Source organism: Geotrypetes seraphini, chromosome 2, assembly GCF_902459505.1.
Source record: "Geotrypetes seraphini chromosome 2, aGeoSer1.1, whole genome shotgun sequence".
NCBI classification, from domain to species: Eukaryota; Metazoa; Chordata; class Amphibia; order Gymnophiona; family Dermophiidae; genus Geotrypetes; species Geotrypetes seraphini.
This window is the reverse complement of record NC_047085.1, coordinates 377717758-377735681: the sequence shown is the minus strand read 5'-3', so window position 1 is coordinate 377735681 and position 17924 is coordinate 377717758. Positions and strand designations below refer to the sequence as shown.

Genomic DNA, 17924 nt, shown 5'->3' with positions numbered 1-17924 from the left:
TTCATGTAAACCTTTTTTTTTTTTTTTTCCCCTTCTCTTCCTATATTTTAAGTTCTTGTAAACCGTGCCGAGCTCCACATCCGTGGAGATGATGCGGTATATAAACTTAAGGTTTAGTTTAGTTTAGGAAAGAGATGAACCCAAGAACTATTTCACTGTTTGTTCCAGATCCAGCAAATTCCATTTACTTCTTTGGGCTACCACATCAAAAGGAGCTAGACCCTATGAAGGATACGATTCCTCAAGTAATTTGCAATTACGCAAATTCCTCTCTCTCACCACACCATCTCATTTAGGCCTATCTTCTTGGTGACATTCTTTAACATAAGATTAAAGGCCACAAGCTACAGCTACTCCTGAACCCGATACAAGCTCACCTTCAAACCGGCCACTCGATTTTGCCATTGTGCAATGACAAAGACTGCCTTCTGCTTCAGGATCTGTTAACATGTCTCTACAGTAGCTCCAGCCCAAAAATGAAATCTAAATCTCTCATATTTATATTGCATGTTAAATTGTTTCAGCTAAGAGTATCTTGGCAAAATTGTTTGCATCTAGTTTTGAACACCAGCACACAAAAAAATAACATTAAATATCCCTCTAAGTAGTTATATTTTACAAACTTAAGAACATAAGAATTGCCATACTGGGACAGACCAAAGGTCCATCAAGCCCAGTATCCTGTCTCTTAACAGTGGTCAAGTACCCAGCTAGATCCCAAGTAGTAAAACAGATTTTATGTTAATTATCCTAGGAATAAGCAGTGGATTCCCCAAGAAATCTCAATTATGGACTTCTCATTTAGGAAATTATCCAAGCCTTTTTTAAGGGAAGTTTGAAATGCAAGTTTTACGGTGAATGTTGGCAGTAAATTTGAGAGACTGAGATCATACTGCTCATGCCCTGACTTAGAAGTGAGATTCATTCCTGTCACAGTATGTGCAAAAACAGCCATTTGGAGAAGTTGCCTCTGAGAGTACAAAAGAGTTCATCACTAGATGGCTGGCATTTGATAGCCTGAACTAAAAGCTGAAGGCATTAACCAAGGTCAGTCCCCAAGAGAATATATTAAATCCAATGCCTACACAATGCAGTTAAGTATTAGGAAGTATTTTAATGTGAAAGGTGTGAGCATGGAGACAGACAACTTTAATGCATGAAACTGAAGAAAAGCAGATTGGAATTTTAAATAGTTTTGAATGCACATGTGGATTATCTTGAGGTTCTAAGGATATACTAGCCTGGTCACAACAGACTGCTGCAGCTCCAATTAATGGTGTCAAACTGAAGGAAAACAATGACAAATGCACAACATGACTCTATAAAAACAAGGAGTCACATCTACAGTATACGTCCCAAGGCCATCATTGCCAAGTTCTTATTTATAATTTTCTTCCATGTATATGGTAAAAAAAAAATTACTTTAACTTCACAAACATCAAAACAACGTGTACTGTACATGGATCCTGCTAACTCTTGCAAAATTAAATAATATGCAGAAATGCTACCCATCTGAAGTGAGTCATACCAACTAACTCTAACTGTAAACAATGCACACGGAATCCACCATATAGACGTTCTACTTTGAGCAGTTAAAATAACACCCAGACAGAGAAAAGCACTCTTGGTACCACTCTACATATACAAGGTTAAATAAAAAAGCTGAATACATGCTCCAAAACAAAGAGCAAAGATTTTCTTTCCTGCTCACAGAGCAATTATTTTTTTCTAACTACAAAAACTGAAGCCTGAATGAAGCCTTATTCTGAGAGTGCCAAATTCTTTGATTGCAGCTTGTCCATTTCTTGACCAATGTTGCCTTCGACTGTATCACACTGGGCAAGAAAACCCTGAAAGAGACAGAAAGAAGTTACTGGAATGTAGATCTCTTCTTATTGTAGTTAGCTGCTGCTGTGCTTTCTGGTAATAGCCTGGTATTGTCATAGTGGATGATCAGTGAACACTGGGATGCCTACGTAAAATGTGGTGAATTTACCAAAAATAAAGTACTGTTTATCAACAGCCACTCTAGCTGTGTTCATAGCAGTCAACAGTGAGAGCCTGTCAAATACTCACATTTGCCAAGAATCAGTCCTCCCTAACTTGCTCCCGCCTTATGCTACTGGCTAGAGAATGTCTGTCTCTGCGGTAAACTGTGGTAAAACTGCAGGAACAGGCAAAAATGTATGCAGTTTACCGCAGGTCGGAAGCAGTAACAAGCTTTGCTCTTGTGGTAAAGAATATGATTACTGTAGGTCAGCCCCTCTATGGCTTCCTTCCCATACCTTAGCAAGCTTCAGCGACCAAGATAAATTTATTTATTCAGTTTTCTATACCATTCTCCCCAGGGAAATCAGAACAGTTTACATGAATTTATTCAGGTATTTGAGCATTTTTCCCTGTCTGTCTAATGTACCTGGGGCAATGGGGGGATTAAGTGACATGCCCAGAGTCACAAGGAGCATTGTGGGTTTGAACCCACAACCCCAGGGTGCTGACGGCTGTAGCTTTAACCACTGTGCCACACACTCCCCTTCAAATACCTGCCTCTGTGGCATTCCTTCAGTCGAGTCCCTTCTTCTGATGTATCTTCCTGAAGCTCCCTAAGGTATGAATAGGCATGGGTTCAGGAGAGGAGGTGGGGAGGAACATATAGCATGGCTAACCTGTTGGTACTGGAGGAACATATAGCGTGGCTAACCTGTGGGTACAAAGTTGGGAACTGCTGGGCCCACGAAGGGGGTTACTTGGGCTGCTGAACTCGTGAAGAGGGGTGGGCTGGCTGGCTCTGGAGCTGAAGGGAAGGGCAATGCTGGATCTGGTCTGGGGGGAATGGAGAAAGATGCTGGACCCATGTGGGGGTAACTGGAGCTAGAGGTAAGGGTGAGAGATGTTGGACCTATGGGAGGGGGACTAGAGGGAAGGTAGAGAAGTTGTAGACCCATGGGCGCTAGAGGAAAGGGAGAGAGGTACTTGATCGCAGGGGGCTGGAGGAAAGGGAGAGATATGTTCAATCCATGGTAGGAGTACTGAAGGAAGGGAAAAAGGTGCTGGACCTGCAGGGAGGAGGCAAGAGAAGGGAAGAGAAAGAGAGATGCTGAACCAAGGGGATGAAAGAAGAGAAAGTGAAATATTGAACAGTGGAGGGAGGGAAGGAGGTGGAGGGAGAGACACATGGTGTAAGAGAGAAATGGAGGGGAGAAGCTGGACACAGGGAAATATAGGAAAAAAAGAGATGGTGGGCATGGATGGGAGCATAGGAACAGGGACCCATAGCGGAATGTTGCATGGGGGTGGTATATGAACACAAGCAGTAGGGCAATGCCAGACATGGGAGAGTATATAGACAGAGGGAAGATGGCTAGACATGGGGGAAAATAGGAATGCAGAGTGGAGATACAGAACTTAGGGGGGCATAAGGACACAAAGGAGTGACACTGGACACAGGGTGAGGGGATAGGAACATAGAATGGTGATGATGATGGCAGAGAGATGTACACAGGGGAAATACTAGAAAGAGAAGTATAGGAGATAGAGAAGGGAGATGCTAAACATGGAGAAAAACATACACAGAGATGGAAGATGGATGGTGAGCATGAGGACAGAAGAAATGTCAAACGGTCAGGAGACCCTGGTAAATGAGTTACGAGAAGACAGAAGTAAACAGAAACCAGAGCCCGAGACCAACATGATTTGAAGAATAAAATGACCAGACAATAAAACGTAGAAAAAAAATAATTTTATTTTCTATATTGTGATTAGACTATATCAGATTTGAAATTTGTATCCTGCCAGAGCTGGCGTTGGACATAACTGAGGACCAGAAAGCTCAATACCAGGCTGTGCTTCTTTAGCTTCCAGCAAGCTTTGGGCTATCTCTGGCTAGGGGGCAGCTGCCTAGTTGCACTCCCTGAACACTATTCCTGCTATTTGTGCCTGAAGTATTCTGTTAGCATGATTTTTCTATGTAGCATTCTATAGTAATCTAGCTTGTTCTGTTTTCTCGATAGTAGAGGGGATATCTGTGAAGGGAGGAGAGGTGAGACAGGGGTTTTCTTGATCACTGTTCTATTTGTGAATTATAAAATGATAATTGTATAGAATATTGTTTCTTTTTATGATTTAATAAAATGATTTCAATATAAAATCATAACTATTCAAGGCTTGTGTGGATGGGATAGGACAGAGTTTGTAGGCATGGAGCAGGGACCGATCTTGCGAGAATGGGGACTGAGCTTACAGGGATGGGGACAGGGACAAAGTTTGTCCCTGTGTCATTCTCTACTTCTGGCATCTCTCTCTCACCCAGGTGGAGACTTTTGTCATGGACCACCACTCCACAATCTACAGCCCTTTCTTCTGCCTCTCCCCTCAATGTGTGTGTGTGGTTTTTAAACTTTAATAATAAGATCTTGTACTTCTCTCACAAACAAAATGATCTTCCAAGGGAGGGGAAAGGAAAGGAGTGCAGAGGGGACAAAAGGTAAGATGGAACAAGACCTCACTCCCACTGTGGCCCTAAAGGAACCAGAAAGGCAATAGGCTCATTTACTCCAGAGTTCACTGGACATCCTCTACTTGCCCCTGTCAAATCATGGGGAAAGTCTTGTGAATTCCTTCAGCTGCCAGGCCCAATCAAACATCATAGCTCATAGACCATATTCTAATACCTGGAGCCCCAGCCCCTCTCAATTAAAGGCAGTGCCAATAGGATGAGCTCTGGGAGACAGAAAAGGTATATGAGGCCCTGCTGCACCCATTCAGAAGTTGCTACCATCTGTTTCAGCACCACTTGGACATAGTGAGGATAATGTTATTACAAAGCTATGTTTTCTATAGAGGAGTAGTCTAGTGGTTAGTGCAGTGGCCTGAGAACCTAGGGAACTGGGTTGATTCCCACTGCAGCTCCTTGTGACTTTGGGCAAGTCACTTACTCTCCATTGCCCCAGGTACAAAATAAGTAGAGGGGAGGAGTGGCCTAGTGGTTAGAGAAGCTGCTTCAGCACCTTGAGGTTGTGAGTTTGATCCCAGCCTGCTCCTTATGACTCAATCACTGTTGGCCGATTCTCTGGCTGATTTTCCAACAGCGATTGATTCACTATTAAGTTTGCATACAAATGATTTGCAGGTTTAGCGACAATCGATGACTTTAGTGAATCTAGGCCTTAATCCCTCCATTGTCCCAGGTACCACAGTTAGATTGTAAGCCTGCTGGAAAAGGTAGGGAAAATCCTTTAAAAGTACCCGATTACTGTTCAATGTATTGTAAACTGCTTTGGGTGAATCCAAATAAATACGTAAACTGTTTTGATCATAGAAATGTGGTATATCAAGTCCCATCCCCTATCCCTTTCTATCTCTTAGTAGCATAGTAAATGTTGGCAGATAAAAGACCTGTATGGTCCATCCAGTCTGCCCAACAAGATGTCCAGAGCCACATCTGTCACTCTGCACAGGTTTCACTTCTTTTCCAACTGCTGTTTGGGGAATGTAAACACAGACAGGTCTAGCAGGGAGATAAGGAAAGACTATTTACAGAAGCTTTTGGGAGATCCATGAGGTCAAGCACAGCTACAGACAGTCCTGACTTTCAGCAATGTGTCAACTTACTGATGCTCTTTGATTTCAATACTGAAGGAAATAAATTAAAGCAAGTGCATCTCCCCATCACTATGAAAATTAATTTGTGATTCTGCTATCGGTGTCTCCAGCTTTCTCTGATTCTGTGTCCATAAGAAAATAAGGATTACCTTACTGGGTCAGACCAATGGTCCATCTAGCCCAGTAGCTTGTTTTCAGTAACCAATCCCTAGCATCTTGTTTACTTTGTTGGCTGACATCACACACGGGCGGAAGGTTTCAGCATACTGTCTACAATGACACCAGATGTTTTTTTTTGGGTGCTGACAATATTTATGCCTGAAGTGAATGCATCATTGGCAGTCACCTTGCAGTACTCAAGCTCAAGCCCAAGCAGGAAATGGACTGCTAAGTTTCATGGCTCTCTGTTCTATATTAGGTTGAAATTATTGTTCTATATTTATTGGGATTTATTAACCACCTTTTTCATGAAGAGATTCACCCAAAGCAGTTTATAATACATTAACTAGTAATCAGGTACTTTTAAGTGTTTTCCTTATGTCTGGGCAGGCTCACAATTTAACTGTGGAACCTGGGGCAATGGAGGGTTGTGATTTGTCCAAAGTCAGAAGGAGCAGGCTGGGATTGAACTGTCAACCTCAAAGTGCTAAGGCTGCTGCCTTAGCTCTTACCACTAGGCCACTCCTTCCCTTTAAAACAGGGATCTCAAAGTCCCTCTTTGAGGGCCGCAATCCAGTCGGGTTTTCAGGATTTCCCCAATGAATATGAATGGATTGCGGCCCTCAAGGAGGGACTTTGAGACCCCTGCTATAGAACTTGTGCACTGTTTGGACCCTCTACTGAAGCACCAGATCTACTATCTCTATGCTGGTCCCTTAATAGTTTTCACAGACGACTTACCTGAACCTTTTTCACTAAACCTTTCCTTTTGAGTTTGCAGTCATTGAAATTTTCTGGTACATTCTGCAAGAAAATAATATGTAAATTAGTATTTAATGCATCATAACAGCTTGTTTGTAATGCTACCTAAGGGGCATGTTTACTAAAGTGCACTAGGTTTTTGTACTTAACGTGCTTTAAGTGCAAAGGCTCTGCAGTAATTATTGGAGGTGTGCTTAAAATCTCCCCTGCAGTTTCTGCACAGAAATATTCTCCAACGATGAGCACGGGTCACCTAACGCCACCAACGTATACACAACTTATCTACATATTTGCCAGTTAGCACATGCTACCTACAGCATGCTGACATCTATGTCCAGTCCATGTCCATACCCTGCCCAATCCTGCATTAAGCAGTTAGTGCTGGATTTATATCACACTGACTGCTTTAAACACCTCTTAGGTGTTTAGTGTGGGCTAGCATTAAAAACTAGCACATGCTAAAACTCATGTTAAACTGCTTAGTACATCGTAGTAAGCATGCCTCCAAGAGTGATAGTTTAAGTTAGCTGTTTGACGGCAATCTATGTTTAAGAGAAAGAAAAACCACACATTAAAATATATAAGCTGAACAGAAAAGTACATTCTATTAATGGAAAACAGGATAGTTTTATGAATAATGAACATATGGGTGGGTGCTCTAAAATACTGATGGCCTAATTTACTAAGGGGCTCATAATCGAAAGAGAAAAACGTCCCAAAACCGGCCTAAGTCGGCACTTGGACGAACATTTTTCAAAAACGTACAAGCGCCGAAAATAAAAACAGGTTTTGGACGTATTTCTAGTGCCGCTCAATGTCCAAAGCTAAACGGGGCATTTCGGGAGGCGTGTCAAGGGTGGGAGTTGGGCGGGACGTGGGCTGGCTTAGACTTAGTCGTACAGCATGTATAACTGAAAGTTATACAGCCCAGGATCAATGGAACTTGGACGTTGTGACTTAGACCATGTAAAGTCACCAGATAAGCATTGCAAAAACATAACACAGACCCCCACACACTACCCCAGTGATCACCAACCCCTCCCCATCCCCATAAAAATTTTATTCACAACTTTAAATTTCAGCCTCCAGATCATCATCACCTGGCCACCTGGCATAGGAAAGCCTAGTCGTCCAGCCCAGAGCCAACTTAAGTCATCTTGGGTGTGGGTTAGGGACCCATAGAGAGGAGGACCCATGCCCATAAGCCCCTGTAATTACTGCATTGATACTTAAACATGTGCACTGCCCTATACACCCCCAAAACCCTTTTTTACTGGCATATAAGTGGCTCCTGCAGCCATAAGGGCTATTGGGGTGGTAGATAAGTGGGTCTAAGGGAATCTGGAGGTGGTTTGGGGAGCTTACCATGACCTATAAGGGAGCTGTAGGGAGGAGAAGCCATGGCACCCTTTTTGTGAAGTTCACAGCAGTGCCCTGTAAGGTACCCCACTATTTAGGTGGCATGTCTGGATGTTCAATCCATCACTTTGCAGACCCCTCCCACGTCCAACAGGGCTTGTTCTAGGCGTTTTGGACTTGGACGGAAATGTGGTATAAAGATGGACGATACAGCAGCTTGGACAATCAGATCGGCAGCACGTATAATTAGACGATTTTCGAAAGTAAAAAAAAGTTGGACGTCTCATTCGAAAATGTATCTTAGGCTCTTTTTAACTTTGGACGACTTGCGAGATGGACGTAAACGGACTTAGATGTCCTTTCCGATTATGCCCCTCTAAGGCTTTTTTCTATTTTTGTCTATGGGAAAAAAAAGCCTATTAAATCAAGCATTGACTAATTTAACAGCTTACTAGGCAGCCCAAAGCTTTCTAAGGGTGAAGAAAAGCCTTTATTTGGTCTATAAATACTATATATATATATATATATATATATACACTCATAAGGTAACTTACCATATTTACTTGAATATAAGCCGATCCAACAGTTTTCCTTCAAAAAAGCGGGGAAAATTGTTAACTCGAGTAGAATCCGGGGAATTTTATATTATCCCAGGACAAGCAGGCAGCATATTCTCACATGTGGGCGACATCATCCATGGAGCCCTGGTACAGACAGGTTGAAAAGTACATCGCCACTTTAAAATTTTAATAAAGTTCATGAATTGCCCGCATCATGCATGTGTGGCCTATGCCTGCCCGAAGCAGGCTTGCAGCTCCTGTTTTTATTTTTCCGTGGAGCTAAGAAGTCGTGTTTCTGAGCGCTGTTCAGTTTTTTGCCTTCCCGCTCATGTGTATTTTTTTTCTTTTCTTCCGTTTAATTGTTTTTTTTTCAAGTTTACTTGGTTTTTTCTTTAAAAAAACAAACAACAAAAAAAAAAGAGTGGGGAAATATTTTTTTCTGTTCTTTTGTCCTCATGGGCTTCGCCCGACGAGGCCTTTTTGTTTTCCCTCAGCCACTGAATTCAATTTGGTTGACGTGGTCTTTACCTTCGCTGTTAACGGGCTTCAAAGTGCTGCAGGAGTCCTTTTCTTTCACCTGCAGATGCATTGAATTTTGGGCCGGACACTTCAATGAAAAGACTGGAATGGATAAGACCTCGCATCTTTCCATGCGACAGTTGCATCGACTTCCAACATCGGGGGAACCAGTTTAGAAGCATCCACTTCTCAGCAAACATCATAGGTCTCTACAGCTTTGAGTCTCTTGATACAGGCTACTCGATGATGCTCCCCAGTTTAGCAGGTTAGCGTCTCTGTCATATGGTATGCATCCTCATCGAGGTCATCCATTTGAGACAACCTGCTGCACTGATGGTACCGGCTGTTCAATAATCAGTACTGGTGCATACAACTGGCGATGCAAGTCACTATTGTATCGAGTCCCTTGATGCTGACCAAATGATAACTGCTCTGCAGCTTGCTTCTCCTACTTCGAGGTGTGCATTCTCTTCATGGTCACCCTCTCCAGGGGCAAGCTGGAGCACCAATGGTACCGGCAGTAAGCCAATGGTACCTGTGTTTTTCCTTCCGTGAAAGGCTCGATGCACTTTTTCACCAGGAGCTGGGTGTTATGTTCAAATCCCTCACCTCAACATTGACTCCCTCGGTACCAGCCCAGCCTCAGCAAACTACCAATGGGTCCTATGGTACCGCAATCTGGCTCTTTGGTGTGGCATCGACATGGACACCACTCTCCGTGACTTTACACATCGATCACCGCAAATCTAGCTATTCATCGAGGCATCGTTTCTTCACCCTCTTGACAATTTTAACCAGAAATTTAACGTTTGTTCATTGATCTAATTCAAGCTCCAACATTCTTGTGATATCACACAAAAATACGCAACAATAATGAACGCCACTCAGCAAGACACTACACATGTCAACATGAACACAGCTGTCAGACACTGATATACCAAGGTTATGAAGCCTTACCAAGTTGTTTGTGCAGTGCTGCCAACGTAAGCGAACAGAGGCAAGTTCGCAAACTTGTCAGACTTCGTAAAGTTGGCATATAAGTGGCATCTGCTGCTTTTCAAACTGCTGATTTTTTGCATCCCTGGCTTTATTTTTCTTTTTTTGGTTTAAAGCCATTATGTAGCTGACAGAGACTGTGTCTGAATTCAAGAGGGCCTGGGATAGGCACTTAGGATCTCTTGGAGAGAGAAAGAGTTAATGGTTACTGCGGATGGGCAGACTAGATGATGGGCCATTTGGCCTTTATTTGCCATCATTTTTCTATGCTTCTATTAAGTCTATCCCAATGAGGATGATTTTCCCAGCAAGAAGCCAATAACATGAAAAGGAGCAGCATAATCCTATTAAAAAGGAATCCCCTGTGGGGACACACAGATAAACTGGGACCTGGATGCACTAAAAACAGTTGCTGTAGCAAAGTGGGTTGCTGTGGGCTGATTCAATGCCTGATTTTAAAATGGGAATCGATGTACAACCAACTGTGCATGCAAATTAGTTTTGCGGAGGTCGGCCGTAATCCCACCCCACCAGTCACTGGAAAAGCAACTTTCACACATGCACAGAGCCGGCAAGGGAAGCCCTGAAGCAGTCTCCTGCCGATCAGCTGTTCGGGGCAGGAAGACTTTTTAATGGGCGCACAATAACTGTCCCCAAAGCAAAAAAAAAAAGAGAGGCAGGAGGGATGTCTATCCCTCCTGCCTCAGCCATCAGGACCCCTTCACGAAGATTGTGATACCCAAAATCCGCAAATATCATGGCCACCTGGACACTCTCCCTTCCCCCCCCCTGAAAATCGTGGTCACCTAGCGAAGATCCTCGGTAGGAGGTATGCTAACTCCCTCCTGCCTCTGCTCCCCAGCTCCCATACCTTAAAAAGCTGACAGCAGGAGGGATACCCAGTTCCTTCTGCCTGCAGGGCCGTCCCCTTCCATCCTGGGATGTACCAGGAGGGGCCACAGCTGCCAGAGCCTATCAAGGCGTTATGCCCCTCCTCGGGATACATCAGAAAGGTCTTAGGGCTTTTACTGACTCAGGCACATATGGCACCTCCCAGGTGTTCACAGCATTTATCATAGCAGTCAGTAACATATGAATAAGAACAGCCTTACTGGGTCAGACCAATGGTCCATCAAGCCCAGTAGCCCGTTCTCACGGATGCCAATCCAGGTCACTAGTACCTGGCCAAAATCCAAAGAGTAGCAATATTCCAAGCTACCGATCCAGGGCAAGCAGAGGCTTCCCCCATGTCTTAATAACAAACTATGGACTTTTCCTCCAGGAATTTGTCTAAACCTTTCTTAAAACCAGTTACGCTATCTGCTTTTACCATAACCTCTGGCAACGTGTTCCAGAGCTTAACTATTCTCTAAGTGAAAAAATATTTCCTCCTATTGGTTTTAAAAGTATTTCCCTGCAATTTCATCAAGTGTCCACTAGTCTTTATAATTTTTGATAGAGTGAAAAAAATCGATCCACTTATACCCATTCTACTCCACTCAGGATTTTGTAGACTTCAATCATTTCTCCCCTCAGGAGCCCTATCTTTTTTAGTCTTTCCTCATACTAGAGGAGTTCCATCCCCTTTATCTTCTTGGTCGCTCCTCTTTGAACCTTTTCTAGTGCCGCTATATCTTTCTTGAGATAAGGAGACCAGAATTGAACGCAATACTCCAGGTGAGGTCGCACCATGGAGTGATACAGAGGCATTATAATATCTTTAGTCTTGTTAACCATCCCTTTTTTAATAATTCCTAGCATCTTGTTTGCTTTTTTGGCTGCTGCCACACATTGGGCAGAAGGTTTCATTGTATTGTCTACAATGACACCCAGATCACTTTCTTGGGCGTTAACCCCCAAGGTGGACCCTAGCATCCGGTAACTGTGATTTGGGTTATTCTTCCCAATATGCATCACTTTGCATTTGTCCACATTAAATTTCATCTGCTACTTGGAACATTAACCTATGTCCTGATGAAATGCAGTTGGTAAAGTCCACAGAATATTAGAAGGATAGGCCTTGTGATGTTCTCTTCTGTCATTAGGATGTTGCCAGCTACTTGTAAGCTGGACTGGCCACTGCTGGAAATAGTATCTGGCCCTCGATGTACCGTTGGCCTGTCCAGTTTGCTGTTCTGCCCCTCAGGCCAGACTCTCAAAGAGGCTGCTGGAATATTTACAGCAAATATTGCAGGAGCCACACAATTGCTGGAAGAACAGCCTGTTCTGCTGAAACTCCTGCAGGAAATCTTGGTGCATCAACGAGACTTGCTGCAAGAGCTGCATATAGGGCTCATAGGAGTGGGTGCTGTAGGGGGCACTGCCACAGCAGCATGTCCTTGAGAGAGAGAGAGAGAGAGCTGATTGTAGTGTATGCAATGAGTGTGGTATGGGGTTGTGTAAGGGGTTATCAGTTTGCGGGGCCATGGATATAGTGAGTGCCCTCTGCCATATTACTGTCCTTCATTCCTTTCCTTTCTGTCAGCTGATTATGTGGTGTAGTGGTTTGGGCTGAGGTGTTGCAGTAGCAAAGTTTGGGGGTTCAATACTCATTGTTAGTGGTGACTATGTTAATTTATTTTCTCCAGCTGCAGCAATAAACTACACTCCCCCCTCCATATTCATGGGGGTTAGGGGCAAAGCCCACACAAGAATAAAAAAAATTGGCAAATAACTTTAGGATTAAACCACCCCTACTTCCTGGACCTCTCCATACCTTACTGTTAAAGCCTGGTAGTCTAGCAATGAAGCAGGGCTGGAGCCTGTCCCATGAAGAGCCGCAATCAAAATTGGCTACCGTGAGTTCCTGCTGCAGTCTCATGGGACATGTAAGACTTGAGAGATTGCCAAAGAAACAAGTTTTTTCATTAACCCAGCAGATGGTAGAAAATACACATTAAGACATGCGACTACATGTAGAACTACGAGGGGCGTTTAATAATTTATCTAAATCAGGAGGAAAGAAAAGTTTTCAAAAAATTTGTGTTTTATTTTTCAAATATAGTCCCCTGATAGTTCCATACACTTCATCCACTTTTCCTGCAATGACTTTAACCCCCTTTGAAAAGAATTCTTCTGTTTGACCAGGATGTCACAGCTTTCTTGACATCTTCGTCAATTGAAAATTGCTGTCCACGGAGAGATTTCATCAAAACCTGGAACAGGCAATAATCCAAGGGAGCCAGGTCAGGCCTGGAGGGTAGATGGTTCAGTTACTAAAACTCACATTCTTGGATGGAAGCCTGTGATTGTCATGACATGTGTACTGGAGCATTATCGTGAACAAGTAGCACGCCTGTTGTGAGTTTTCCTCGTCTTTTCTCCTTGATTGACTCCCACAAAGCGATCACTGTGTTGGTATAACTCTCAAGATTTCAAAGTTTTATTAAAAATTTGATTAATCGCCTATCACAATTCTAAGCGATATACAATAATGCTAAAAAAAAGGGGGTGGGGGGCTTACAAATTTAAAATAATTAAAGCCAAAATGTAGACACAAAACGTACGAACAAGGAACAAAAGGAATAGGGATGAACTACAATATAGTCAGAAAAAGGAACAAAGAAGGGAAAGACAAAAGGGAGGGGAAAAATATTATTCAAAGCTGCTTTTACAGAGTCCAGGAAGATAACTGAATCAATGTTCGAAAGCATCTCTATATAAAAGCTTTTTAAATCTCCTTTGAATTTATCTATATTAGATTCCTCCCTTAGGTGGGAGGGTAGGGAGTTCCAGGTAAGGGGGGCAGTTACAGCGAATGAAGTTGTACGGCAGGTGTGGAAAGTCTTGAGAGGGGGGACAAAGAGTAAATTTTGGAAAGAAGATCTAAGAGTTCTTGAGGGGGGCGTGTGGAATGAGCAATTTATCAATGAAGGCAGGATGTCTAAATTTAAGAGTTTTTAAAGTTATGGTTGTTTTGTGTGGCATGAATTCCAGAAGCAAAAGTCCTTTATCATCCCAGAAGACAGTTGCCACATTTAGCATCTATTTGACTGCACTGTGTTACAGTCATTCCACATCCACTGGTTCTGAATGGTGCAAATGAATGTAAGTGTGATTATGCCACAATATATGCCACGCTCCTCAGTGCCAACCGGCTGTTAAGGACGTAGGTGTTTTGAGATTTATAAGTGCCATTTTTCCAACTTATTATAGTCTGTACAAAGAGTAGAGCATGGGATATCAGTAAGGCCAGTTTGGATCTTCTTATCTTTGTGAACTTGAATTTTTAGTTATGACAGAAATTAAATCGAAACCCCCCCACCCTCTGAACAACTGCAGATGGTGGATGATGAAATGTGTGTTTGCTTCTCAAGTATTGAGCTGCATTTTGAATTAATTTGCACTCAAAACCAAGCACATTCATCGCATTGATTAGTAACTTTAGCTTCACCATTGTTACAATTACCCATACATAGCTTAAAGAACTTTAAATAAATAACTCTCAGATTAAATTTTTTGCAATTATAATATGCCATGAAAAACATTTGCTCCATTTAGTGTGTCACAGCTAAAAATGTTTGAGACACACTGATCTAGCATTAGGCGTCACCTCATCTTCAGAGCTAATGGGGAACCATTCAAGAAATATGTTTGCTGATGATGTTTTAAAGAAATTCACATCAGTGAACTGGTGGAGGTCATTTATTAAGCACTTAGATTTAGAGACTGTTGAAGTAATGATTTTGCTTTTAACAGCAGTAGCTTCTTCTGCTGGCAATAGAAAGAATAATCTTGTTTAGGAACCGATAAAGTAGGAAAGTTTGTTCTTCTTTTCCAGATTATGAACAAACAAGAAGATGAAGATGGAGTGAGCCACAGGAGACAGTATTTTAAGTTTTTCATGTGTGGACTTGACGGATTAGCACTTGCTAATGTGAATGCAATACATAAGAATTGCCGCTGCTGGGTCAGACCAGTGGTCCATCGTGCCCAGCAGTCCGCTCACGTGGCAGCCCTTAGGTCAAAGACCAGTGCCCTAACTGAGACTAGCCTTACCCACGTATGTTCTAGTTCAGCAGGAACTTGTCCAACTTTGTCTTGAATCCCTGGAAGGTGTTTTCCCCTATAACAGCCTCTGGAAGAGCGTTCCTTATATTTGTACGGAATCTATCGCCTTATAACTTTAGAAAGTGCCCTCTCATTCTCTCTACCTTGGAGAGTGTGAACAGTCTGTCTTTATCTACTAAGTCTATTCCCTTCATTATCTTAAATGTTTCTATCATGTCCCCTCTCAGTCTCCTCTTTTCAAGGGAGAAGAGACCCAGCCTCTCTCATCTCTCACTGTACAGCAACTCCTCCATTTTAGTCGCTCTTCTCTGGACCCTTTCGAGTAGTACTATGTCCTTCTTCATGTACGGCGACCAGTGCTGGACGGATTATTCCAGGTGAGGGCGTACCATGGCCCGGTACAGCGGCATGATAACCTTCTCCGATCTGTTCATGATCCCCTTCTTAATCATTCCTAGCATTCTGTTTGCCCTTTTTGCTGCCACCGCGCATTGCACAGACGTCTTCATTGACTTGTCGACCAGTACTCCCAAGTCTCTTTCCTGGGGGATCTCTCCAAGTACTGCACCAGACATCCTGTATTCGGGTATAAGATTTTTGTTACTGACATGCATCATCTTACACTAATCCATGTTAAACCTCATTTGCCATGTCGCAGCCCATTTCTCGAGCGTGTTTATGTCATGTTGCAGATATTCGCAATCCTCCTGCGTCTTTACTACTCTGAATAACTTCATATCGTCTGCAAATTTAATCACCTCACTCGTCATACCAATTTCCAGGTCGTTTATAACTATGTTGAAGAGCACGTGTCCAAGCACCAAACCCTGCAGCACTCCACTCGTGACGCTTTTCCAGTCCGAGTATTGTCCATTTACCCCTACTCTGTTTCCTATCCACCAGACAGTTTTTAATCCACATAGAAACATAGAAAAAGACGGCAGATAAGGGCCGCGGCCCATCTAATCTGCCCACCCTAATGACCCTCCCCTATTTAACTCTGTGTAGAGATCCCACGTGACGATCCCATTTCTTCTTAAAATCAGGCACGCTGCTTGCTTCAATCACCTGAAGTGGAAGTTTATCCATGTGAGTATTTCACCCTCGATTCCATGGCTCGCAATTTTTCAAAGTAGTCATTCATGCGGAATCTTGTCTAACGCCTTCTGAAAATCCAGATATACGATGTCGATCGGGTCACCCTTGTCTATCTACCTGTTTACTCCCTCGAAGAAGTGCAGCAAGTTCGTCAAGCAAGATCATCCTTTGCTGAAGCCGTGCTGGCTGATCCTCATCAGATTGTGTCCATCAAGGTGATCAATGATGCGGTCTTTTATCAGCGCCTTTACCATCTTTCCCAGTACCGAGGTCAGACTCACTAGTCTGTAGTTTCCTGGATCTCCCTTCAAACCTTTCTTGAAGATCAGCGTAACATTCGCCACTTTCCAGTCTTCCGGAATCCTTCCTGATTTGATCAACAGATTGGCTATTAGTTGAAGCAGTTCAGCTATGGCCTCTTTCAGTTCCTTGATTACCCTCGGATGGATGCCATCCAGTTCAGGGGATTTATTGTTTTTAAGCCTATCAATCTACCTGCATACCTTTTCTAGACTGACCGTCAACCCTGTCAGTTTCCCGTCTTCGTTTCCTGCGTATAGCCTGTCGGCTTCTGGTATGTTGTGTATATCCTCTTCGGTAAATACAGACGCAAAAAATGTGTTCAGTTTGTTGGCGATAGCTTTGCCCTCCTTTAGCACTCCATTTATTCCATAGTCATCCAACAGCCCCACCGCTTCCTTCGCGGGCCGTTTCCCCTTAATATATCGAAAGAACGGCTTGAAGTTTTTTGCCTCCTTGGCTATTTTTTCCTCGTAGTCTCTTTTGGCCCCTCTTACCGCCTTATGGCACCTGCTTTGATGTTGTTTGTGTTTTTTCCAGTTTTCATCAGTTTTTGACCTTTTCCATTCCTTAAATGAAGTCTTCTTGTCTTTGATTGCTTCCTTGTCTCTGATTGCTTCCTTCACCGCTGGTTAATGCTTTTACACCCATGACACCCCCCCCTCCTAAAAATATTTAGCAGTTTCAGTCACTTAGGGTTAGATTCACTAAGTAAACAGATCGTGTACCGATCAGTTTGCGAGCCCTTTGCGACTTGATTTCCCTCCAAACCAATTCAAATGAGGGGGGAATGGCATTCAAATAGACAGCGATTCACAAACCAAAACCAAGCAACACCGATTGGGCAGGCTGATCACAGCCTCGCGAAGTCTTGCCGGCTCAACTGATCTTGGATTCCCTTGCGATCAGTTCAACCGGACTCCGGAGCAAAGAACCTGAACCCCCCCTCCCCAAACCAACCGAACATTGGCCTGGCAAGCAGAAGAAAAGTGTGGGGATGCGGCCTGCCTTACCTTTGGACTTTTGCTGCCAGTTCCGAAGTTTTCAAGTTCCTTCCAGCTCTAAAGTTTCTCTGCGGGTGACTCCACTCCAGCGACCCGTCCTCCTCAGTTCTGAAATCTGTCCGAATCTCTACTGCTGCAACACTACAACCCATTATATAGGGTTTTCAAGAGTGTGTGTGGCAGTAGCGATTGGTCCCCTCACTGCTTGAGCGGGTAGAGAAGACCCTATTAGGAGCTGGTACACTGAAGTGGACAGAGTCAAAGGTAGTACGGCGCGAGTCAGCGATGAAGAGTCTTGAAGACAATAAAGAACACACAACATGGCTGCCGGAACTTGAAGACCAGTCAACAGTGACGCCACGTCAGATTACGTGTTTACCTGCGGGGATAAAGCTTTTCATGTTCTTGTGGGCGGTGAAAAGTTTTGTTCCTGTGTCTGTGGTGATTCGGGCTGTAGCTTCTCTGTGCCCCGCTGGCAAACCATGACTTCCCGTGGGGTTTGTTCACTGTGTCATCCTCTACTCCTGCCCTGTACAGTCTCCATTCAGAAAATGGC

At 43.4% G+C, this 17924-nt stretch overlaps 1 protein-coding gene across 2 annotated transcripts in view; it reads right to left on the bottom strand.

Moving 5' to 3' along the window:
• Positions 1-1094: 1094 nt before the first annotated feature.
• The window catches only part of BAG1 (BAG cochaperone 1), a 41752-nt gene continuing 24922 nt past the window's right edge, over positions 1095-17924 (bottom strand). The window contains exons 6-7 of one of the 2 annotated variants that reach the window (XM_033930644.1): positions 6502-6564; positions 1095-1850 (exon numbers count right to left, since the gene is read on the bottom strand). In XM_033930644.1, coding sequence (XP_033786535.1) covers positions 1761-1850; positions 6502-6564 — 153 coding nt within the window. In that variant the 3' untranslated portion in view covers positions 1095-1760. Of the gene's footprint in view, positions 1851-2348; positions 2604-6501; positions 6565-17924 lie in introns of those variants that run through there. The other variant, XM_033930643.1, reaches the window with a different exon arrangement.